At 37.7% G+C, this 25358-nt stretch overlaps 1 protein-coding gene across 2 annotated transcripts in view; it reads right to left on the reverse strand.

Annotated features, from left to right (window-relative positions):
* The window catches only part of Lrp2 (LDL receptor related protein 2), a 192046-nt gene that overhangs the window by 94320 nt on the left and 72368 nt on the right, over window positions 1-25358 (reverse strand). For both annotated transcript variants that reach the window (XM_047547019.1, XM_047547018.1), the window contains exons 14-28: window positions 24579-24781; window positions 22709-22849; window positions 20923-21126; window positions 17919-18111; window positions 14054-14179; window positions 12856-12986; window positions 10240-10377; window positions 9609-9890; window positions 8116-8358; window positions 6768-6887; window positions 6546-6662; window positions 4404-4781; window positions 3032-3280; window positions 1148-1359; window positions 46-230 (exon numbers count right to left, since the gene is read on the reverse strand). In XM_047547019.1, the coding sequence (XP_047402975.1) occupies window positions 46-230; window positions 1148-1359; window positions 3032-3280; window positions 4404-4781; window positions 6546-6662; window positions 6768-6887; window positions 8116-8358; window positions 9609-9890; window positions 10240-10377; window positions 12856-12986; window positions 14054-14179; window positions 17919-18111; window positions 20923-21126; window positions 22709-22849; window positions 24579-24781 (2922 nt within the window). The remainder of the gene's footprint in view (window positions 1-45; window positions 231-1147; window positions 1360-3031; window positions 3281-4403; window positions 4782-6545; window positions 6663-6767; window positions 6888-8115; window positions 8359-9608; window positions 9891-10239; window positions 10378-12855; window positions 12987-14053; window positions 14180-17918; window positions 18112-20922; window positions 21127-22708; window positions 22850-24578; window positions 24782-25358) is intronic.

Consider the following 25358-nt stretch of genomic DNA (forward strand, 5'->3'; position numbering starts at 1 on the left):
CTGTCATTATAACCATGTCAAGACAATAGTTTTTTTAAGTCTTACTTCATCCTGGGGTCTAATGCTAGTCCCCTTGGATTTGTTACATTTTTGCTGATCAGTACCATCCTGTGACTCCCATCAATTTTAGAGACTTCAATGGTTTCCAGAGCATAGTCTGTCCAGTACAGATTCCGACCTATCCAATCTACTGCAACAGTCTCAGTCATGCTGACTCCGCTGTCATGCACCTAAAGACAAGTGAGTAAAGGTGACCATTAAAGAGAATGAATACAAACATAGATATGAACATCTAGAATAATACATCTAACTTGTGCTATGATAGCTTGATGGGCTTAGAAAAATTTGTCTTCCCATGTAACTAACCAGGAAATCAATATTGCAAAAATATATAAGATTTCATAACTCTGAATATTCTAAGATAATTCTATGATTGACTTAGTGGGTAATTTCATTTTTATTTCAAAATGTTTTTGTATTTACACAAGAAATCTACCCATCTGCTAAACTGGCAACTTTATTAAACTTTATAATGTTCGGGCTGGAATTGTGGTTCAGTGGTGGAACATTTGCACATGTGAGGCACTGGGTTTGATCCTCAGCACCACATAAAAATAAAACACATAAAATAAAGGCATCATGTCCATCTACAACTAAAAAAAATGTTACGAAAACCTGATAATGTTCATATGCCAAGAGGACTATTAATTGCCAACATTTACAAAATAAAATTCTAAAGGGCAGAGGAAACAGCAATCAAGCATCAAAAACTGAAGTTTCAGGAGATGGATTAAGAAATGGAACTAAAATAAAGCCAGGAAAAGCAACCTTTTGACTGTCCTATCCTTTCCTCTCCTCTCATCCACAAAAGACTGCAAAAGGGACCCCAGAGATATGGTGACATCTTTGCATTGCTGGATGTGGAATTCAGAATCATGGCGAGGTCCCCAGAGGCCATGCTCTTACTAAAATACCCACAGAGTAGGAGCTCGGAAGGAACCTTCTGGCCTCTGAGTGTGATGCTTCAGAGGAACTGTGAGAATAGTCCAGGATGGGAGAGGTAGGGCTTCCTCTCACTGGTGAACAACAGCAAATAGGAGCATATGGAGGGACTAGTCGGGCAGAAGGTTGCCACAAATGTACTTACTACTCTCTTGTCTGTTCCATTTTGAAATGCACTCCAGGTTTTGCCCTGACTTGAGTCAGACCAAAAGATACGACCACTGACTGAATCAAAATCAAGAGCTACAATGTGAGAACCGTCCTGGACCAACGCATAGATATTGTGGACCTGAGAGGTGATGTTGTCAGCAATAATTTTGTTCTGACTTGCCACCAGCAACAGTAGACTTTCAGATGCTGCCCAAGAGAAGGGGAAAAGGCAAAAATGTCAAAGATTCTGGGAGAAAACATAATTAAAGGGTCTCAAACATTTAATGTAATACTTTTGATAACAGGAGGAAATTGTGATTCTGAACTATAGTGATCAGGGGAGAAAAGCCCCAAAAGAATTATTTCAATCACTTCATTCTTAATCTTAATAGTTAGCCAATTTTCATGAATGTTTTAGACTCTAAAACATCTTTCTTCCTTGAATTATATTTCATTAAGTGTCTAAATACCAATCTGAAGTGAAGTGACTTTACTTAGTCTTCTTTGTACTGTATTTATTTTTGTACTCTGCTTCTCTGCTTACTAGGCTGTAGGCTTTTTCACAGAAGGTATCCCCTCTTAAACATTTTTGTTTGTCCTGAGGTATTTTACTACAGCAGAAAGTTCTAGTTGTTTGCCATTATCCCCTCCCCAATTTTTCTCTTTAGTAATAAGACATGACAGGTTTTAGCTTGGCACATGGCCACCCAGCTAGACAGTCTCTTCCTCCACTGAAACTTGAAGTGACCCCAAGACTAAGTTCCGGCCAACAGGATATGAATAGAAAGACGCTCAGTTCCAGGTCACAGCCTTAAAGGAAGCTGCTTGCCCTCCACTTTCTTTTTTCCTTTCCTACTTTCTAAGAGAAAGCAAAGACGGGAGCAAAAGCACTGGATCCTACATGGAATCCATGCCAGGTGTGGTGGCGCACACCTATAATCCCAGAGACTCAGAAGGCTGAGGCAGGAGGATCACAAGTTCAAAGCAGGCTCAGCAACTTAGAATAAAAATTTTAAATGGCTGGGGATGTAACTCAGTGATAAAGTACCTCTGGGTTAAATCTCCAGTACCAAAAATTAAAAATAAATCACATGATTTATTAAAATAAATTATTAAAAATAAGTCACATGATGAAGATCACAGGTGAGCTCTATTCCCTGGACTGCCTACTAGACTCCTACTTATTTAAAAAAGAAAACCTTAATTTTGTTTTATCATCCTGTATTTGGTGACTTTGAAAGCAGCTAAACCAATACTCTAATATACAGTATAGCTACTCTAATACAATAGAAACTGAATTCGTACTGGTTGAAATTACTTAGTCTTATGTAAAGATGTTTAAATATCATTGGACTAGACAAAGGGGAATGAAGGGCAGGGAGGGACGATGGGAGGAAAGAGTAGAATGAACTGGACATAACTTTCCTATGTTCGTATATGAATACACGACCAGTGAAACTCCACATCATGCAGCCACAAGAATGGGCTCTTCATTAGAATAAGTTATACTCCATGTATAATATGTCAAAATACACTCTACTGTTTTATATATCTAAAAAGAACAAATTTTTAAAAATATGTTTAAATATAATTTGTTTTAAATGTTTTAAAATATATATTATATTTTATAAATAAAATAAAATGTTTTAAATAATATTTAAGTAATTAAAAAATATGATCTTCTACCTGTAAATGTTTTAACCTCTATTTCCAAAATACATTAAGATTTTGAGGTGGAAAGACATCATGTTCCCTTTCCAGGATTCAAGTTGGTCTGACTCTGAATTAACATTATCAAATGTTTATGCACAGCACTAGATCTTAAGCTATATACAGTTAAATAAGCTGGAGTTAGCTCACTTATAAGTTCAATAATTACCTGTTACTTTGCAAGTCCTCCCATCCTCTTCTAACATGTAGTCATTATCACAAGAGCATCGGAAAGAACCTCTCATATTGTAACAGTGCTGGCTACAAAAGCCTAGAATGTCACATTCATTTATGTCCTCACAGGTCTTAGTATCATTGGCAAGTTGGTATCCCAATGGGCAGACACATTTAGCCCCAAATGGTCCTTGAATACACTCATGAGTACAACCACCATTGAAATGTGAGCAGCTGTCCTGGTCTGGAATAAAGAAAGAAAATCACAAAGGGAAAAAGTCAGAAATCTTTGCTTCCTTAATACTCTCTGATGTAATATTTGTCATGGAGTCCCACACCACCTTCCATGTGATGCCCAGGTCAGAGCTAAGGACAATATTGGCTCTGATGAGCTCCACAGGCTATTCAGTGTCTGCCCTGATTTGCCTGAGGATTTGCTATCCATTGGACTTGGACCCATTTCTCCGCCACCAGCATAACTCCATTTAGTGCAATCAGAGAATCTTCAGGAAATATGGTTGTCGTTGATAAGGCATGCAAAGAAACATAACTTCACACTTGCTGCCTCTGAACTTCTTCTATCTATATAGAAATGCAACACAGGACTAGAACATCTATGAAAGTGAACAAATGGAAGGGTAAAGGTGACAATATTAGAGGACACAGATCAACTAATACACCATCATTCCTTACTCTCAGGGTCAAAGTGGCAACACCAGAAGCCACCCAAAGACAATTCACATGCCTAGGGATACAAATCCCCTCTAACTTATTTACAAGAACCATGACAGAGAACATGCACTAGCAGGGTAAGTCACAGTAATTAGGACATTTTCAGCACAAACACAATACATATGACATCACAAAAATCTAAGATACTTCACAATCATACCTGGCTGTGGTTCATCTGAGAGTGAGCATTGATTAAAGAGGAAAGAAAGAAAGGACAGTAATTAGGATTACATGCCAATCACAGCACTTTAATCACAGCAAACACAAATCCCCAGACTTCATTTGTTTTGTGGCAAGTTCTGATTGAAATTAGAAAATACTGAAGTTAGAAAAATTCATGAGCACATTACCAACAGAACCAAATTTAATTTGACAATCTGATGGCCTCATTTAGTCTCATTTTTCTAAATGATGACATGAAAATAAGGAAAAACACAGAACCAAGTGCAAAGGTTTTAATGAGAAATATTATCCAGGGATGATTTATTTAAATTCAATTATGATTATCCCTACACAGAGTTGAAGTCACAGAGGAACTAAAATCCCTTCCTAAAAGCTATATGGGGGCTGTGACCATGGCAAGGCTACTGCTCAGAATGAATTTACAGCCAGTAAACTGTGGTCAGGAAACTTACTGCAAAGTGGGGACTCATCTGTCCCATTGGGGCAGTCAAAGATGTCATCACACAGTGCACTCAGATTCACACAGATGCTATAGCCGGGACACTGCCACTGCCAGCTGGGACAGTGAAAGGGCTGAGTAGGGCAGTCCTTCTCATCACTCATATCCCTGCAGTCATTGTCCCCATCGCAGACCCACTCTTTGTAGATGCAGTTTCCATTGTCACAGAGGAAATGAGATGGAGAGCAGGTCTTGGGGACACAGCCATGGTGCTCATCAGATCCGTGGATGCAGTCTGGATGCCCATCACACTCCCAGGTGTCTGGGATGCAGGTACCATCTCCTTGGCACTGAAATTCATCTGAGTGGCACATACCAGGAGGCCTGGTTGCTGGGAGAAACACATGGGGAAAAGAAGCTTGTGAATGAAAGTTATAACCCCTTCAATAGTCAAGATTCAGAACTGAGTCAATAGTGGGTAGAATAATAGCTATGACAAAGTTAGTACTAAGGCTGAAATGCTAGAGGATCTCCCACACTGTGGTACAAAAAACATTTGTATGTGTCAGATGAGTGGTCTGACAACAAAGTACAGGATGCACGATTCTTGAATAGAAGTAGCTGAATCAAAAGAACATTCTGTTTCCTGTATTTATAATATTTATTCAGCAGTAGATTCAATAATATAATTTAGCCATCTCACTATCAAAAAAATCACCATATCTACTGTAAGGTATGTCTAAAGGGGACAAATTGTTTAAGATTTTTTAAATCTTAAAAAATCACCATAGCATTTCAATACTTTAAATAGCTAAGGTTACATTGAACTTCACATGCTTAATATGTGTTTGAATGTTCTCATTTGAAATGAACTCTATATCCAATGAAACCAGCATACAGTAAGTAACCTTAAAAGAAAATACTTAATTCTTTGCAAACTTTCCACAATTTATCAGTCAATCTTTGAGGGACAGTAAGAATGGCTTCCCTATTTGATAAAGCTAAATCCAAGCTTCCTTCCCAGGAGTTTCCTGAGGCAACAGAAAGTCCTTGGAATTAGCAGTTCATCACAGACCATCACAGAGTTCCATGTTTTCTATGTGAAACAGGATAATTAGAGATTAAGGAATTTTGAGTTGCCAAAGAATAAAGTATGTAAATATTTTTAGTTAACTTTCCTTTTTATCCATGGATTTATATACGTCCTTCCTAATTTAGAAAAATTAATAAAAATCTACTCTATTGTCGAAAACACCACTGTTCATACATATAACCAACTCTCTGATGATTTTTTTACAAACCTAAAATCCATTAAACACAACCAGTAGGAAACTTTAAAAATCATGTCATTTTGGGCTGAGGTTGTGGCTCAGTGGTAGAGTGCTTGCCTAGCACACTTGGGGCACTGGGTTCTACCCTCAGCACCACGTATAAATAAATAAATTAAAGTTATGGTGTCTATCTAAAACTAAAATTTTTTTTTAAATTCATGTCATTTTATTCTCCAGTCTATGAATACTATAGATTTTATATTGTATAACATTCTCATTGAATCTTCTGACTAGAAGGAATTTCTTTTCTATAAATTACCTTGGAATTTCATCTACCACTTCAAAGGCCCTCATAACTGCCTACCTGGTTTTAAGTGTCTCTTGCCTTCTATAGCTCTCCTTACCACACTCCAAGGACAAATGCTATATATAACATTAGCAGTAATTTAACAAACAACTGAAAGGATAAATTTGTATGAGTCAATATCACATACAGTTCTATACCATTTGACTCCCAATTGAGATTTAAAAGAAACCAGTTAAATATCTTTTTATAAAGAAAAGCCTCAAAAGTTTGAAACACACTAATTTGCGGTGTCCAAGGAAAAATTAAAACTGAGAACAAAAATATTTAAGAAATGTTGAACCCACCTGGGAAACTATCTGAAGTGCCCATTTGTACAACCACTGGACTTGCTAATGACAAATCATTATTTGGTAAGGCCTAGGCAATTTTATCCTATGTTCACTACTGATTCTTTTAAGAATGCTTTTCAGTTCAGGATTTCTGCCCCCCGGTTTGTCAGAACAGAAACTATATGCAGCAACATCAATATGAGTAACAATGACCCCTGTCTGAAACACGCCAGGTGTGCAGTACTTACGACAGCCTGCCTCGTCAGAGTTATCACTGCAGTCAAAAACACCATCGCAACGGTATCTGTTGCCAATACATTTACTCCCATCAGCACATTTGAATTGAGAAGCAGTACAGTTTAATACTAACAATGGAAGAGAAAAACATGAGAAATTAGCTCACAGAGAAAATGAGTGAACATTGAGATTTCCGTAAACACTGAAGAAAAGAAATAAAGCAAGCCACTTACCACAGTCAGCCTCATCGGACCCATCAATACAGTCCTTGTCCCCATCACAGACAAAAGATGGATCAATACACCGATGGTTGGGGCAATGAAACTGACTAGGCTGGCATGCCTCTGAAGTTTCTAATGTCACCCAAAAACAAAGCCAAGTAAGTTTATTTAATGTTCAACATGTACCAGAGCCAAACTGAAAAATAATAAGTAGCTACACAAGTTTTCTCAATTATACATGGGTTTGAAATTCTTTCAAATCAGTCCCATGGTCAAAGTCAAGATAACGTGAAAAATAAACAATTTTTGGAATCAAAAATTAAAATGTTACAGAGTAGAGTCAGAAAATGTGATTACACCTTGAACAATGGACCACATTTAGCAAGTAAGCACAGGTGCTTGGACTGCCACTGGATCTCATGAACATTGTTAAGTCCATGACTCTTGACAAGAGCTAAGCAACGAAGCCCAATGAGGCAGCATAGGCACCACAACCCTGGTGACAGTAGTCTCAGTATGTAGACAGATCACAATGTCTGGGTTTAATATAAAGTCCAAACAAACAAAAACCTGGGTCCTACCTTGCTGTCAAGGCACCTTGAAGTATTACAAAAGGCAGATCCACAGAATGCAAAAACTAAAAGGAACTTTAAAGCTCATCTACTCCAAGAGGAAAGTGACTTGCCTAATCACACAACCAGGACTAGAATTTACTCTGGAGAACTTTGCTTCACCTTAAATTATCATTGCAGACAAGAAAATGAACAATAACTTAAAGGATAAGAACTGAAAAGAGGAAAAACAGGTGGGTAAGATAAACAGAAATTTAAATTTTCTGTACGTCTCTATTATTCTGTCTTTTTGCCTCACATCAAATGAAAAGACAAAAAGAAAAATTAATTGCCAAATGTCTGGATGTGTTTATATGAGTTTTTAAATTTGCTTTAAATATCTGAATATTTAGTTAAGGGATTCCTTTTTTCAGTGGGTTTTACTATGTCATCCAGGTTATAATCAACTTCTGGACTCAGGAGATCATCCTCAGCCTCCTAAGAAACTGGGAGTATAGGCATGTGCCACTGCTCAGTTCTGTTTTTTTAGGTCCTATCTGAATGTCTGGCATGAGAGACAGCCCTTGTTTTCTTCTACAGAATTTAAAACTTGTAGGACTCTAAGCTTCCCATGGGCAGGTACATGCCTTGATTCTTACAGCCCATTGATACGAAGATGGACAGACAGAATAATACTGCCTAAAGAACTAGGAAATTGTTTGCCTCTTAGAGGAAAGAGTGCAAGGCCAGCTGACTATTGAAACCCATTCACCAGCTGACCAACCAAGAGAAAACTGTGCATAACTTACGACAGTTCCTCTCATCAGATCCATCGCCACAGTCGTTGTCTGTGTCACAGATCCAGTCCCTTGGGATACACAGGTTATTATCACAGGTAAAGTAGGACTCAGGGCAGGTAGCAGGTGCTCGAGTGGGGCAGTTTTGCTCATCACTGCCATCCACACAGTCATTGTGCTTGTCACAGCGCCAGTGTGCAGGGATGCACTCTCCTCCGTGAGTGCAGGTGAATGCCGAAGGTGAACAGGTATTATCTACAAGAGCAGTGAACTGGCCATGAAGACATTTGCTTTTACAGCATTTTACATGAGTGCTTGCCTTGTGGGTCAAAAACTCTCCTTTTTCAGTGGGAGCATTACACAAAATAAGGAGAGATGTGTATCCAATGATACCATCTAATCACTGAAATCATCTAAGTACTACATATACACAATATACATACGCATATGTACGACTGTAAGGATCTATGCATTCTCTTTTAATTCTCACAATAATATTATGAAGTACATATAATTATCTGCATTTTACAAATATAGGAAACTGAAGCTCTGAGAGATTTAGGAGTCTGCCTAAGATCTAAGCTCTAGTTGATGTGATCAATAGGTACATCTTTAACTTCTAAGCTTCACTTCCTCCAATCATAATTTCAAACTCAGTAACCTTGAAATAGATAAAATATTCAGTTGTCAATGAACACTCTTAGAAGCAGGAAAATAACACATAAAAGGATGAAACTTTCAGAAATTCCAGAAAAAATGCACAAGTGAACACTTTTATTTTTCAAATCTGGCACTCTTCTTTTTCTCCAAAAGACAGGTTACTATTACTATAGGTCTCACCTTGATAGAGATTTCTGAGATTTCAATTGTCCTCTATCTTTATTGTTTAAAACTTCAATGGGATACTTATGCCTTCCACAATAGCATTTATTAGATCTCAAACTTCATAGACTAGACAACCACCAAATAAGGTGGGAAAGGTTAAGACTGTCATTTCACCCTTAGTTCATGTTACTCCAAAATATGGGAAAAAGAAAGATAACAAGAGTTTTTCAAAGACTATGGTGGCAAGTACCTGTTGTGATAGTATATTCTCAGATACGAAAGGTTATATCCATTTTGATTCAACTGTGCCAGGGGTGGGGGCGGGGAGCTGCAGATGGAATCCAGGGCCTCATGCACACTAGGCAAGTGCTCTATCACTAAGCTACATCCTGACTCAACTTTTTGAGAGCTTATCAAGATGTAATGACTCTGAATTGGTCCAAATAGCTAATGTCAAAACAAATTTAATTGAAGATGATCTAAATCAATGCTAGAAACTATTTTCATTCTATGAATGGCATTATTGCTGAACTTCCTAAAGGTCAAAGAGTACAGGTTAAGAATCTGAAATTCTAGAAGATATTTTTCCTATATAAATTACCTAGCTTTTTATTATTTTTTAAGCCCACCTCTCTCTGTTCTGTTTACCCCAGGAAATATCTCCCAGCACAGCTACTTACTAGATGCACCACACAGATGCTCATCACTGTTGTCATGACAGTCGTCAACTCCATCACAGCGGTAGTAACTGGGCACACATCGGCCATTGTTGCAGGAGAAGGAAAAAGAGCCACACTGCTCAGTGGGTGGTTCATGGGCCGGGTCTCCCTCACAGGTCAAGTGATTGGAAGTCAGCTTCATTCCATAGGGGCACCCACACACCCGCTGGAAATTTGGCACCGGGAAGCAGAAGTGGCTGCAATCACCATTGGGATGGGTGGGTTGATTGCAGTAGTTAGACCCTGAAAATGAAAATGCAAAGCCCTGAGGAAGTAAGTTATGCACATGCCCATTACATTAATCACAGGTTTGATTTGTGAAGGAATACAAACAGGAAAGAACATTTTTTTATAACCAGTATTAAGACATAGCAAGCATCTTCCTGGAAATTGACCTGCTAAGTACAGCATTCCATTTAAAAACAGAAAAGTACCAAATGTGTATTTCCCAACAACACTTTCAGGGTTGAAGAGACTTGGAGAGTGACAGGAATATAGAACTATCAAGATATATAACTATTAAAGCAAAAAGGAGCCTCCCTATCAAATATGACATCCATAAGAAAAGAACAAACTCAACTAGCTCACTCACCCGTCTGGATGCTGATGTCATATGACTTCACGTGCATTATGTTGGTGATGCCACTTCGAATGACCCTCATGTCTCCCCCATCCATTTTCCTGACTTGAACAATTGCACCCAGTCTCCAGTCAGTAAAAAACACATGATCTAAGAAAGAATACAGAGGATTCGCATTTTCAGTCACAGCTTACTTATAAATAAATTACTTATGGAATTAACTTACTTGTAAATAAATTACTTGGTGGAAAGCAAAAGGCTTGTAATGCTTCTTACAAGCCCAAGACTCTTCTCCCATAAATATCTCTAATTTGTTTCTGTAACCATATTCCATGACCAGTTGGTCTCTAGAAATGCTCTTTGGAAGCTTATATTTTATTAACATCATGGTTCAGGTTCAGGATAAGTATGCATGCAATTTTATGATGGCATTTAGTAGCAATCAGATTTAAACTTTGATAGGAAAAAAAAAATTTTATCTCAGTGTTCTTCTACAGAGCACTCGATGAGGCCCCCTCAGACTGAACTCTTATCCCAACACTAAGTTGCTAAGTGGTTAAGCAAATGCTTAACTGCGTGAAGGCAACAGATGACATCAAAGATTCCTTCCAAGTCCAAAATTCTGTAACCCATGTCTTCATGAGAATACTTAATTTTTTAATACTCAACTTTAATAAGAAGTTATTGAGAAGGAAAAGTACAAATCTAGTCCAAAGAGAAACTTTATATATTTGGGATCAGTAAAATATCAACACAAGGGTTCATACGCCTACAACCTCATCAATGTTCCATGATGCTCAGAATGGTAAATCAGGCAACATAAGATTCTACAGGACAAAAATTTAAGCATGTTCACTTTACACTAACTACTGAAGCAAGGAAATAAACACATAGATTTCAACAACATTCAAAAGAAAGGACTGAATTAACATGGATTTTCTCTTGGGCAATCATTTAACTAACTGGAAATCCCAACTAACTAGAAAATGCTTAAGATGCCACAAACTTTATAATTAGACCAATTTTCCTTATCTGTGGTCTAATCAATGACTAATCAGTCATTGGACTCACTAAATCTTTTCTCCACTGACTGGCAGCATCAGTCCCACCACTTAGGAGGGGAGATAAGGAGTTCAATCAAACTCAGTCCTGTGCAATGTATAGTCAAGAAGATCTAGTCTGTTGATAAACAACATCCATGGTATGACACAACAAAAGAACTTCCCAGAAGAAATTCACCCTGAGGGCCAGGGTTGTTAAAAACTAACTCATCTCGTTATTTTGGGAATGTTGTGCTGTTCTCATGGGGATGTGCTCAAGTTGTTTTTCATTCTGATGAAACCAAAAGGTACTGAAAATGCATTTTTATTCAGTCCCCAAACATTTCAGTACAGAGCAGATAAAATACAACATTCTTATAATATTCCTGTATAGCAGAAAATAGTGCGTATCTGACTTCATTAGAGAAAAGGGAGTAAATGCTTGGGAGGGTGACTATTTATAATTGACTCATCTCACCAAAAATCTCACAAGAGCATGTCTTAAATATTTTTAAATACCACACACTCCACAGATAAAACAGACAGCAGGTTGGAATATGCAATATATTTACTATTCATTCTGCACTCTATGCACGTGAGAAATTCTTTGATTTATAGCCAATGTCTAGTTTTTAAAAAGGATTATGCTGATCATTCAAAGTAAGAAGTTTCAACCAGAGACACAACTAGCATATACTTAGGGCCTTTGGTAGCACTATACACAGTGTCACCCCTCAAACTAGGCTAAGTATGATTCTTCATGCACAACCAGAGTAGATGTCAGTCTCCCCTCACTCTTGGCCTAACACTGTGTGCAGTGCACAAGCTCTACAGTCATCCACAGAGCTTTGTTTTCAAAATTAAACAAACTGTCCATTTCATGGTGCCAGGTTACATTCTTGTCCCCAGCAGTTCAACTCAGAGAAGCTTGCCTACACTGAAGAAGCAGGCTCAGTCAGAGAAGGAAGGTCAAAGCATTCCCTGTGATCATGGTGGCTGTGGTTTCCCAGAACCCCACACTTCCCAGCAATCTTTACTAGTAACATGAAAATTATTTGGAAAGATTGTTGAAGAAATAATCATGTCTTTCTGTTTTTCATAAGTAGTATCCTAACATTTCTATACGACAAAGATAGTTATCTAACATTTTGATGAAAAGTCTTCAAAGTTATTCAATGGGTATACAATTGATAAATATATGTAATCATTTTTCCACAAGGATTCTGGTGAGGTTCTTACCCAGAAGAACAATGAAATCAATGATACTGTGATTTACTATTTCCTCATGTGAAACTTACATAACTAAGTACATACTCAGGAATTGTGTAAGTGTGAACTACAAAGTGCTATGCCTATATAAGTTATCGACATTCTTATCTATATATATCCAAAACAACACACTCTAAAAGTCATATTTTCCATCAACAAACCAAATGTTTTGTCTATATATAATAGAACCATTTTAATTTTTTGTATTTTAAAGTGACGCTTTTCTGGAATTATGAAAGAGCCCAATGAGAATGGGTTTACTGTTATTATTTATAAAGTATAAAACAACATACACTTTTTTTATTGATTCAAAATATACCTTTAAAGACAGTAAGTCCAAATGGATGTGTCATCTGCTCAATATGGCCCAGTCTTCTTCTATCTAAGCCATCGAAGGTGCTGTGCTCAATTTTATCAAAAAAGGCATCTACCCAGTATAATCGTGAAGCACTAAAACAATAAAATATTTAAGTTATCTGCTATCCAAAAACCAGCAGAGCACCCTTTACACTAAGGGCATACAAATCAGCATGCTCAGTCAGTCGTGGTGGCACATGCCTGTAATCCCAGTGACTCTGGAGTCTAAGGCAGGAGGATCGCAAGTCCAAAGCCAACCTCAGCATCGGCAAGGTGCTAAGCAACTCAGTGAGATCCTGTCTCTAAATAAAATATAAAATTGGGCTGGGGATATGGCCCAGAGGCTGAGTGCCCCTCAGTTCAATCCCTGGTACCCCCCCCTCAAAAAAAAACCAGCATGCTTAGTCAACACCTTTATCAAAGTTCTTAAAACTCAAATTATATTCATTAAAAATTTTACAGTTTTATGCCCCACAGAAAGGTACAGCTACTTTCATCAAATGACTTTCAATTAATTGTCTCTGAAAACTTGAAATGTTGCTATCTTTGAGTTGGGAATTTTATTTTTCTCCTTGTAAAATCAAAAAGTTAAGAAAAATATTGGTAGCATCACCTATGTTTAAAAGGCTAAATACATTTCTTCCCTTTTTTTCTTGCATAACTACTTTGGCATTTCATATTCTTATTTATTTTTCCATTTTCTATATTCCTAGATGGATCATCAATTCTTGAGAACTGTATCTTATACTTAAAAATCTTCCCAAAATGCATATAAAAAATGGACATTTGTTGACTGACTTCAAAATTTTCCTATCCTCATCATGCCCTCGAAGGAAATTAGTCACAACCGGCACTTTATCAAATCCTTATTCTTCTTCTAATGGGATTGGGGACTCATCCCCTCCATCTTGACCCTCCACTAAGCCCTGTTATTCTGCTGCTTCTATACACTTCCTCAGCAAATTTATGAATGCATTGGTTTTCATCCCACCAGTAACTGACCAATATCTTTGTGCTCTTATGTCATTCAACATCCTTCTCCCATCATCAGTTAATGATTTAAAAGTTTCTGAGGACATGCAGTACGCTCTTCCTTCCTCCATCACCACACCCACTTTGCCTCATATGTGCTCTGTACTAAGTGGAACTCTCCTACTCACCCCCAATCAATGGCCAATCCATTGGGCCATCCCAGAGTGGTATTTACTATGGGCATAAGGTGAGACCCATCACTCCACGCTCTCATAATTTTAGCAGGACGAAACCAATCCGTGAAAAATATATACCTAGAAAAACAGGAATAAAATAAATCAAGGAAGTTAACCGAGGGACAAATTACATGACTCAGATTTAGCACAAATTTTCTGAAGACTTGCTGCAATTAATTTCATTTTCTGTATATGCTATTAGGCTTAACAGATTAGTGTATAATTGATCTAACTCTTAGTTAAAAGTACAGTTATCCATGTGTCATCAAAGTAAGAAACACACGTGGCATCAAACGAACTCCAAAAAAGAAAATCACTGTCCTAGATTTTAAAACCTAAAACAATTGTCAGCAATTCTCCATGTTATTAAAATAAAATAATAAATCACTATGGGCAATAAAGTAGACTGTATTCTCTCTTTCATTTTGGATTAAACATCCAGAGCCCACTAGCCACTAGATTATTTTCTGCTATTCTTCTATAAGGAATTGATAAATTTGCAGTAAAAAATATTTCATCCCAGATAAGGAAAAGCACCCAAAACAAGGTAACTCTCAAACAAAGTCTTACTCAAAGCATCTTTTTTTTTATTATGAGCACTGGCAAAAACTAAGTCTATGGGGGGAAAAAATCCTTTTCTCTTTCATATAATCCCTAGGAATCAAAATTAGTCACTTCCAAAGTATGACTTTCTGAAATGTGACTCCATATCATTTTAAATGAAAAAGTCATTAAAAATTTAACCACTTTTCAAAACCGTATGCCAAAGAGTTAGTTAAGCTAAATTCATTAGAAAAATCAATAGTTAACTCTCTATAGGATTTCTTCTCAATGATATCCGTTTTAAAATATGTTTCTTATATTATTTTACAAAGAGAAAATAAAAACATAAAGTCCACACTGCAGAGGTGGCCGATGGACCTGTTAGGCACAGCCTTACACTAGGATGGGCCTGGAGTCTGAACAGGCTCTCGGTAATAACTGTGACGCCTTCACAAAGCTCTAAAATGGACATTACACATACTTTTTTCACAAACTGGATTTGGGATTAGATGAGAGTATGTATGCCAAGTGCTCACTGTGTGAATGAACTGGGCTTTAGTGAACTACCAGCGCTCTTTTTTATTATCCCATTTAAATACAGCGGCACACCTCAGACCTCCTCTAAACAATCATGTCAGCTATTAAACATATTTTTTAATGTTTTTATTTTTACTTTATAGTTCCACATGATGGGGGTTCACTTTGACATACTCAAAAATGCATCTGATCTCCAGTACTTCCCCATTCCCTTCCCACCTTCCCCTCTGATCCCATGATTCCTTCCTCTACTCTCCTGTTACTCCTCCTATTTGTTTTTAATCAGTGCGTTATAATTATGCATAAAATTGGAATGCATCTTGACATCTTCATACATGCACACAGCATGATTAGATCAGTTTCACTCACCAGCTGTTCCCCTTGCCCTCCCCTCCTTGGTCCCCACTTCTACTCTATTGCTCTCCCTTCAATTTTAACAAGATCCCCTTTTTCGTTGGTTCTTTTTAGTTATGCATAACATAACATAGGATTCTTTCTGATGTAATTATGAAAATATGGAATATAATTTGCTCTGATTCAGTCCCCAGTACTTTCCCACTCCTTCTTCTCCTCCCACCCCCTGGTTCCCTTCCCTCTTCTCTACTAACCCTTCTGCTATTTACTTTTAGGGTTTTTTTTTTTTTTTAATATAGTGTCTTCTGGATGTGCATGATGGTGAGATTCAGTGGTATATTCATATATGTCCATAGGAAAATTAAGTCAGATTCATTTCACTGTTCTTCCCTTACAGCAATCCTTCTCCCTCCCCATCAGTCCCTGATAAGGTTTGGATGTGAGGTGTTCCCCAAAAGCTCATGTGTGAAACAATGCAAGAACATTCACAGGAGAAATGATTGGGATATGAGAGCCTTAACCCAATCAGTGAATTGATCCCCTGTTAGGGATTAACTGAGTGGTAACTGAAGCTGGGTAGGGTGTGGCTGGAAGAGGTGGGTCATTGGGGACATGCATTTGTGGTATATATTTGGTGGGCTGAGCTTAGTCTCTCTGCTTCCTGATACTTATGTCAGCTACTTCTTTCCATCATGCTCTTCTGTCATGATGCTCAGACTCACCTGAAGTCCCAAGGAAAGGAGCTAATTGTGCATGGACTGAGACCTCTGAAACCATGAGTTCCCAAATAAACTTTCCTCCTCTAAAATTCTTCTTGTCAGGTCTTTTAGTCACAGCAACAAAAAAGGCTGACTAAAACAGTCCCCTTTATCTAAGCTACCAATTTTTCTTCTATTATGATGGAATGTCCCCCACTTTATCTTTCTTTCTTTCTCTTCCCTTATTTTGGACTAGCTTCTGCATATCAGAGAAAACATTCAAACTTTTTATACAAATTCCATTGTGTATATATACACATTTTCCTTATCCATTTATCTGTTAAAGGGCACCGTGATTGGTTCCCTTGCTTGGCTATTGTGAATTGTGCTGCTATAAACATTGATGTGGCTGTATCCCTATGGTATGCTGATTCAAGATCTTTTGGATATATACCAAGGAGTAGGATAGCTAGGTCACATGGTGGTTCCATCCCCAGTTTTTTGAGGAATCTCCATATTGCTTTTTAGAGTAGTTGCACTAATTTATATTCCCACCAAAAATGTAGGAGTGTACCTTTTTCCACACTTCCTCACCAACACTTATTATTATTTGTATACTTGGTAATTGCCATTCTGACTGGAATGAAATGAAATCTCAGTGTAATTTTGATTTATATTTGCCTGATTGAAGAGATATTGAACATTTCTTCATATATTTGTTGGCCAATCGTATTTCTTCTTTTGAGAAGTATCTGTTTAGTTATTTTACCAATTTATTAGTTGAGTTATTTGATTTTCTGGCATCAAACTTTTTAAATTCTTTATATATCATGGATATAAATGCCCTGACAGAAGAGCAAAGATCTTCTCCCATTCTACAGGCTCTCTCTTCATACTCTTAATTGTTTCCTTTGCTGTACCAAGGCTTTTTAATTTGATGCCATCCTACTTACTGATTTTGGGTTTTATTTCTTACACTTTAGAAGTCTGTTAAGAAAGTCAGGTCCTGAGTCAACATTTTGGAGTGTTGAGCCTACATTTTCTTCTGGCAATTGCAGAGTTCCTATCCTAATTCCTAGGTCTCTCATCCACTCTGAGTTGACTTTTGTGCAGGGCAAGAGATAGAGGCCAAGTTTCATTCTTCTACATATGGATATCTAGTTTCCCAGGACCATTTGTATGAAACACATTCTTTTAAAAAGGTAAGAACCAAAAAGGAATACTGTGGACAGTTCTGTCTTTTCTTGTCTAACCCCATCAACAACAGAATGGCCAAACATGAAATTGCCTGTGATCTGGAAAACATTTTACTCTGAAAACTACTGAATGATTAAGCAAGTTTTGTTAAGTTTCATAGCAATACATTAAAACAGGGCAAGAATTTGAGCCTTTCCTGATAATTCTGCTGTGTATCTTGTTCCTTCCCCACCAAATCCATACCACATAGTTTAGTCCTCTGCAACCATGAACAAAACCACACCAGTACAAACTGGGGAAGCTGAAACTGAGAAGAGAGTTTTTTGAAGGAGATAAAGTGATTATTTAAGCTTATGTTACTACAGCAAAATTTAAGGTGATTTCAAATTATATAGTTCAATCTTATATTTGCTAAACTTGCCAAATCCCTTTTCCATGACTAAAAGATGTACAGTTTCAAGTCCTTAGAAAAACATGCATATACTCACCCACCAATAGGATGAACCACAACTGACCGGGGGTTATTTAAATTCTCAACTATTGCCCGTCTGGATTTATCAGCAAGTCTCATGACACTGACACTCCTGTGAGAAGGGTCTGTCCAGTAGAGATTCTTTGAAATCCAGTCAAAAGTCAAACTTTCAACATTTTCCACTCTGTTAGCTGTGAGAATTTCTCTTCCTATAAGTAAAAACATGGACATGGTTTAAGTATATCATATAAGACATAAATTTTCCTACCATTTTATATTTAAATTCTGTATCAAGCATATTTTGAGTACATGTGGAATAAAAAAAAAAATAAAACACTGAGCAACAACATGATAAATCTCAAATTTATTCATTCCCCAAAGTTTGGATCTCAAAGAATAGATATGATACTGATAACTAAGACCAGCAGTGGTGTGGTTTGGACTCACTCCCTTGTTCAACCTTCCAGGAAAAAAAAAAAATTCATTGCAGAACATCTGAAGAAAAGATACCTGAGTTCACCTACTACCACCCCCAGACGGCTCCCAGGAGCTGACGCTGCCAGGTACAACCAGGGGGTGACCGGAGGTGTTACCGCCCAACCCTCTCACCAGTCTTTCAACAGTCTTTCACAACCACAAAGTTGCCAAGTTTGGAAAAGACCAGCAAAGATACCAGGAAGGAAATCAGAACTGGGTATCAGAGAAAAGAAACCACTTTCCTCTCTGAAAAAATGTTTATTCTTTTCTCCTCTTCTTTCTTTTCTTTTCTTCTTTCCCACTAAAGAAAAATCTCAGTCAGAATAGGGAATTACATTTTTATTTTGCAGTAAAAAAAAAAAAAATCCTAGTGTTTTTCTGTCATTGTTTCAGCAAATCATAAAAATAAAGCCCTCTATGTGAGAGACAACATATAAGATATTTAGGTAACATAATTTTGCTAATCATAATAGCTTACAGTAATTGAGCATTTACTAATGATCCAGGAACTGATAAAAATACTTTTTTATGGATTCATCCATCCTCACAGACACGTAATCAAGAAGGCATTATTTTGCCTATTTTATAGATGAATAAAGTGAGTTATAGAGAAGTGAAGCATCTAGAAAGAAGTGTAGACGTTGCCCTCAAAGCAATTTATAATGAGATGGGAGAAAGGAAGAGACAATTATGCTCAGAGGCAAAAATAAAAGACTACTGGGCACCATGATGGAGGTATGCCTAGGATGGTACAGAGCACAGGCTCCTGGGCATAAGGTGTGGGCACGCACCGCAAGGGAGACGCATGCAGGGTTTCTCCAAGGAAGCAGAGAACTGGGGGCTGCAGGAGAGCAGAGACTTGTGAGCGAGAGCAAGAGGGATTAAGAACTCCATGTGTTTTGGAGCATGGCCAGGGGTTAACTGGTTAATAACAGAGACCAAAGCAGAGGGAGAAGATCACAGGAAACGCAGGCTGTGCAGAGGCAGGAAGGAGCCAGTGGTTGTACTCTTCCTTTAAGGCAGGGAGTCTGGGGAGAGTGCGATGAAGGGTCCACTGGACATGCTGGTTCTGAGTGGTGGTGGATATCTAGAAGCAGCAGCCTGGATCTGGACCCCAGAGAGAAAACTTCAGAGATTTCCATCAACACCTAAGAAAAGGCCTCCCTGGCCTGCTTTTCATTCCCCAGGTGAGGAAGACATTCAGTAAACATTCTACAAAAAGGCTCCCACACTAACTTACAACGACTGCACAAATGGGAATCAAAGACCTAGACATTATGACATCATGCAGAAAAAGAAGAGGACCAATGCTGAACACCAGAGATTACAGTTATTTATTGGACAGGCAAAAGAGAAAGGACTTCTAAGGAACATGAGAAAGAATGATTAAGAAATAGAAGGAAGTCACAAAGAGTATACTGTCATGAAAGAAACCATTTTTGAGAAGATGACCAAGAACCAAAGGTAAGGACTGGAAAATATGGGATCCAAGATGACAGAGAGGACGTAGGCTACAGATCAACCAGTCTGTAGGTTGGAATCAAGGAAGAGAAAGAACAACTGACCAAAGAAGTAGGTATGCTCAGAGGGTATGCACAGCCTCGCAAGCATGCAAGGTCTGAAGCCCAGAGGGACTCAGTATTGCTGGTTACTGGAACGCAAAACAGGACTGCAGAGTGTTATTTAGTTTAGCAACAAAAAGATAAGCAAGATGACAGGGGTTCCTGTGAGGCGATGGGCAGATTTTGAGGTGAGGAATCAGTGAGAAGGTAGAAGAGAGAACCAAAAAAAGGGTAGCCCAGTCTTTCAAGGAGACTTCCCATGAAATAAAAGAAGGAGAAAGAACTGTCACTAGAGAGGAACATGCATTGGCAAAAGGGCTGCATTTTTTTAGGAAGAACAAAACAAGTATATCTGATGGAGCAAAGTCAGAAGAAAAGGAGAACATTTTTTTTAATTCAGGTTTCAACCTATTAGTAGGTATAGGAATCAACCATCCAAATAAAGTACCCAACAGTAAAGTGTAGCTGACCATAATTTATCTATCTTCTCTCACAATTATGAAAATTTTAACATAATTTCAATCAATTAAACTTAAATATGGACTTACGAATCCATATTTATATATAATTCACTTTTTAAGAAATTAGTCATTCCAAGTCCGGCCATTGGCACGTAGGTAGGCCAGCATCCCTAAAGAAAGGTCATCCCATTGGACTAATCTGAAGAGCTCCAACATGAAGAACCCTTACTCTATTAAGGGTTTTCAGACACTTGACCTTTCTCTCCTGTTAATATTTGCCATTATTAAAATATACCATCATTTATACTTGTTTTGAAAATAAAAGTGCTTATTTCAACATAATTTATTTTTTTAAAAAAATTCTTTCCTCAATCCAAAAAGTATTTAGTAAGTTCAGTAAAGATCCTGCTTAAAAAGTGAATCTTAAAGTTAAACTGAATGAATTATGCATATGTTACTGAAAACAGCCCACACTCACACACACACACACACACACACACACACACACGCATTTTCTCACCTGTGCCATCAATCCTTTGTTTAAAAATCATATCTTTTGATGTATCTGAAAAAAAGATCATGCTCTCCTGGGCATCAAAATCAATCCCAAGAAAAAAGGAAGGACTCCCCGTCACTGGAACCATGACATCCTCCTGGGTGGAGGGGGTGAATGGGATCCCACGCACGGCCAGTTCAGATGAAAAGATCAAGAAGTTCTTAATAGCTGTAGGAAGAGGGACAGCAGAGTCAGCCACGGCATGGTGCTTTGCCTTCACCAAATTCCAGACAAATCACTTACCTCTTCATAAAGCACGCTTTATCATCGTGAAATATGATTTTGAAATAAACATAACAAATTTGTGGAAAACATAGCTGGAAGTAATGGAAGGGGGAAAAAATAAGCAATTACAAAGGTGATAAAAGTATTCAAAAATTCTTCCTCAGAAATTTGTCCTTACGGTTTATTTATATTAAAAAGTGGTGGCCATATACTTAAAATTTTAAATAGAATTAAACTCCAGCATAATTCCAGCAAAATTATCAAATTGAAATAACTTTTGTACAGAAATCTACACCAAGAATTCATATGGCAGTTTTGGGGTGTCAAGGTCAGAAACAAAGAAGAAGCAACAGCAAGGAATAAGACAAGGTAGGGAGAAGGAATGAAGGAAACAGGTAGGAAGAAATGATGCTTGAAAGCCAAGCAGGGGACGTGACAGCATATCAGGAATTCAAACAGACAGTGACAAAAAGGTGGTATAACAAGACAGATAACAACTGCAGAAAGGAATTAAAAACAAAATCATTAGAACAATGGACTATTGAAAGAAGTTATAAGTTAGGGAGATTTTTAAATAAGGGTGAGTTTTAAACTGAATCTCAGGACTACCCCACATGTTCACAAATGCATCTAAGTTAAATCTAAGAACTTATATACTAAGCCAGAAGCTTAAATGGTCCAAAGAACTTCCAGAAGGACCATCTTGGAAGTAAGAATGTATCAAAGGGATGAAAGAGAATTGCAAACCAGTAAAATGAGAGAAACAATATTTTAAGCATGTATTTCATCACTGACTGGGGCTCAGGCAATGGCTGAATTATGAGGAGACCTGCAGGAAACCGACTGAAGAAGAAAGGAAAGCTTCCATGGAAGCGTAAAACAGGAGCTGAGAGGACTGACCTGGAATAAAAAACTTCAAGAGGACTTGAGCCACCCCAATACTCAAGAGTTTTTCTGGAATAAGCAATAAAGCCTGATGAGATTAAGATGTGATTGCCTGGCTCAAGGGGCATATGTGGTGGTGTAGGAGAAGTCAATAAAAGGATGGCCTACTGCCCATCCCATCAAAGTCAAGGCTAACATCTAAAGTAGAAAAGGTAGGACTGTGGTACAGCACTTGCCTAAAGTGTGTGAGGCCCTGGTTTTCATCCCCAGTATTGAAATTTTTTTTTTTAAATGGAAATGGTGTATATAGTGCAGAAAAGAAACACAAAATTCAGTCACATGGAATTCATTCAAAGACCACAGTTAATAAAAGGAGATGAACATTTCAGGAAAAAAAGGGGAAAGAAGACCAAGAAAATCCTAGATGAGGAATTAAAGGAAAATCCCAAAAGATAGAAATTTACATCTTCCAACACAGCTCTATGGACAGAGAAAATGGTACCTACTGAAGAAGATGCTCAGTGGTCTACAGAAAGCTTTTTAGCAGTGAAGAGGTCAGTGGGCTGGCCCAGTGTACAGCAGCAGTTGTCTGGGTACCCTGTGCTGCCTGCCAGAAGGACCATCCAAACAGATTTCTTACCAACACAGCGGCGCTCATCTGTATCCAGCTCAAAACCAAACAAGCACTTGCAACGGTAACCCAAACCATCGTTATCAGTTCTATGGCTGAGGACACAGACCTGCTCACAGCCCCCATTGTCTCCTCCACATGGATTGCTAGCTGTGGAGAGAAATATACAAGTTCAATCACAATTAGAAAGGTGTAACGCTTCAAGTCATGTGAAGTCACTTTGGGCCCTGTAGATGAACCACTAGAGGCCATCACCCCTGGTTACCACTGTATGCACCCACACCTGGCTACACAGACCCTCCCAACTGCTCTCCCAACCATTCTCAAACTGGCGGTAGTAGAAATCAGGATTCCCATCACTGGATAACTATAGGATTCTTTTTATTCTCTAACTATGTTAGGGTCTGTTTGCTAGCCCAGTGATGAGCAATAACTACCCCAAAATTTTAAAAAAGAAAAGGCTTCAGTGCTATCTTTACCATTCATAAAATAAAATCAGTAACTATTACTCATTGGATGCTTATTTTGCATAAAAAACTGATATACAACCAATAAACCCTAAGGAGTAAACACCATTATCCTAATTTTACAGAGAGCTCTGAAAGATCAGATAACTTGTCCAAGATTATTCAGTGTCTAAATAGCTAAACTAGAATTCCAGTCGCGATCTGATTCCAAAATCCTATGTGTCTGCCTCCCAAACTAGTTTATACTTCTCAAAGCCTCCCTTTTAGGTAGTGATCTCGGGAAGCTCACTGCACACTGTACAAGACTGTCTCAGACAAAACTTTCATATTTACTTTCTAAATTGTCTTCTGAGCCTCTGACGACTTATTCAAAATGTTCTCTTTCCCTGCTCAGGTAGATTTATTTGGGAAAATAATCTGGATGATCAAACTGGGTAAGGGGAGATGAAATTAATAACTTCATAAATTGAGTGTGAAAATTAGTCCAAATTGAGATTTCCAACATGTTTTCAAATAAGTATGTATTTTCCCGGGATGATTCTATTGAAGGTTATTCATCTGAATGTATTATTCTAGTATATTTTTTAAAAATCAACCTAATTATCTTAAATGTCTTTCTCCATACTAATCAGTTTCATCACTTAACATGAGAGTATGAAAGCAAATCTGTATTTCTCCAAATTACAGTTCACCGATATTAAGCTTTCTACCAAGAGAGTCTGGTTTGATATACTTCTTTTCTATGATCCACAAGCAAATATGGAAAGGAGTCACCGACAGTTCCAATAGACATTAGACATGTCAAAGCTCAATTTAAAACACAGAAACACAAACAAATTATCGTAAAATAACAGAAAACTAACCAGTATCTGAATCAAAATATTTCTTTTTTTAATAAATGATCAACCAGAAACACCAAACCCAGCTGGCTTATGACAGACCCTACATAAACCAAAAACAGAGAAGAAATAAAATGGACCTCGCACTGTGCAAAATCAATGTTTAGACATGCCATTTTTCTCTTTGGGGCATCAGTTTCTTTAACTATAAATTAGAGTTTTTAAATAGGACATTTCCCCCAGTAGAATGAGGATAGGTATCTTGATTTGGTTTGCTTACAGCTAGACCCCTAGATGGGATCTGGCACATTGTGTGGGGAACGGGGGGACAATAAACATCTATTAAATGAATCTCTAATGTTCCTCTAGATTTAGCACTTTAATTCTAATTTTGTTGATTGTCCATGATCTGCAGAGTCAATTCCAAGGGTTTAACACTCCAGATAACCCTTTGTATATTTGAGAACACCACCCAGATCTCAGGAGCTCTCTCACCATTAACTTCCACAGTTTTGGAAAAACGTCTCTAACAAGTCCAGTACCAAACAGGGTCACCACTGTTCTGTGGCTTACCAGAGGGCTGCCTGAGGGCATGGTAAACAGTCACCCCAAAGGGCCTCAGGGAAGACTGGTAGTACACCTGTGGGTTGGTCTCTGTGAACTTGTTTGCCTTCATTACAGCCATCTTTGTCCAATCGGTGAAGAACACATGGTCCTCAAACAAGCTTATTCCAAAGGGATGAGGGATGAGTGAGCCTCCATGAATTACAGTCTTCCTGTTATGAAAGATAATATACACATCACACAATTTTCTGTTTTGCTTTATTTTCATTAAAGATGCAATTAGTCCAGTTAAATGCCTGAAAAGTTAAATCATTTTTTGTTACAATATAGACTATACACAAAATGATACATTTTAAGATACATGTGAAATCCCATCTACATTTGATAGGATTTCCATATTATTTCTTGGTAAAGACCTTTGAGATTTGAATTCTTTTTTTTTTTTAAATTTTTTACAGACTGCATTTTGATTCATTGTACACAAATGGGGTACATTGTTTCATTTCTATGGTTGTACATGATGTAGATTCACACCATTCGTGTAATCATACATGTACATAGGGTACTGATGTCTGTCTCATTAGACCATTTTTCATACCCCCTCCCTCTCATTTCCTTCTACATAATCTAAAGTTCCTCCATTCTTCTCTCATTCCCCATCCCTCCACCCCCAATACATATCATCATTCACTTATCAGAGAAAACATTTGGCCTTTGGTTTTTTGGGATTGGCCTATTTCACTTAGCATGATATTCTTCAATTCCATCCATTTATTTGCAAATGCCATA

The sequence above is a fragment of the Sciurus carolinensis genome, chromosome 3 (genome assembly GCF_902686445.1).
Source record: "Sciurus carolinensis chromosome 3, mSciCar1.2, whole genome shotgun sequence".
Classification (NCBI taxonomy): Eukaryota; Metazoa; Chordata; class Mammalia; order Rodentia; family Sciuridae; genus Sciurus; species Sciurus carolinensis.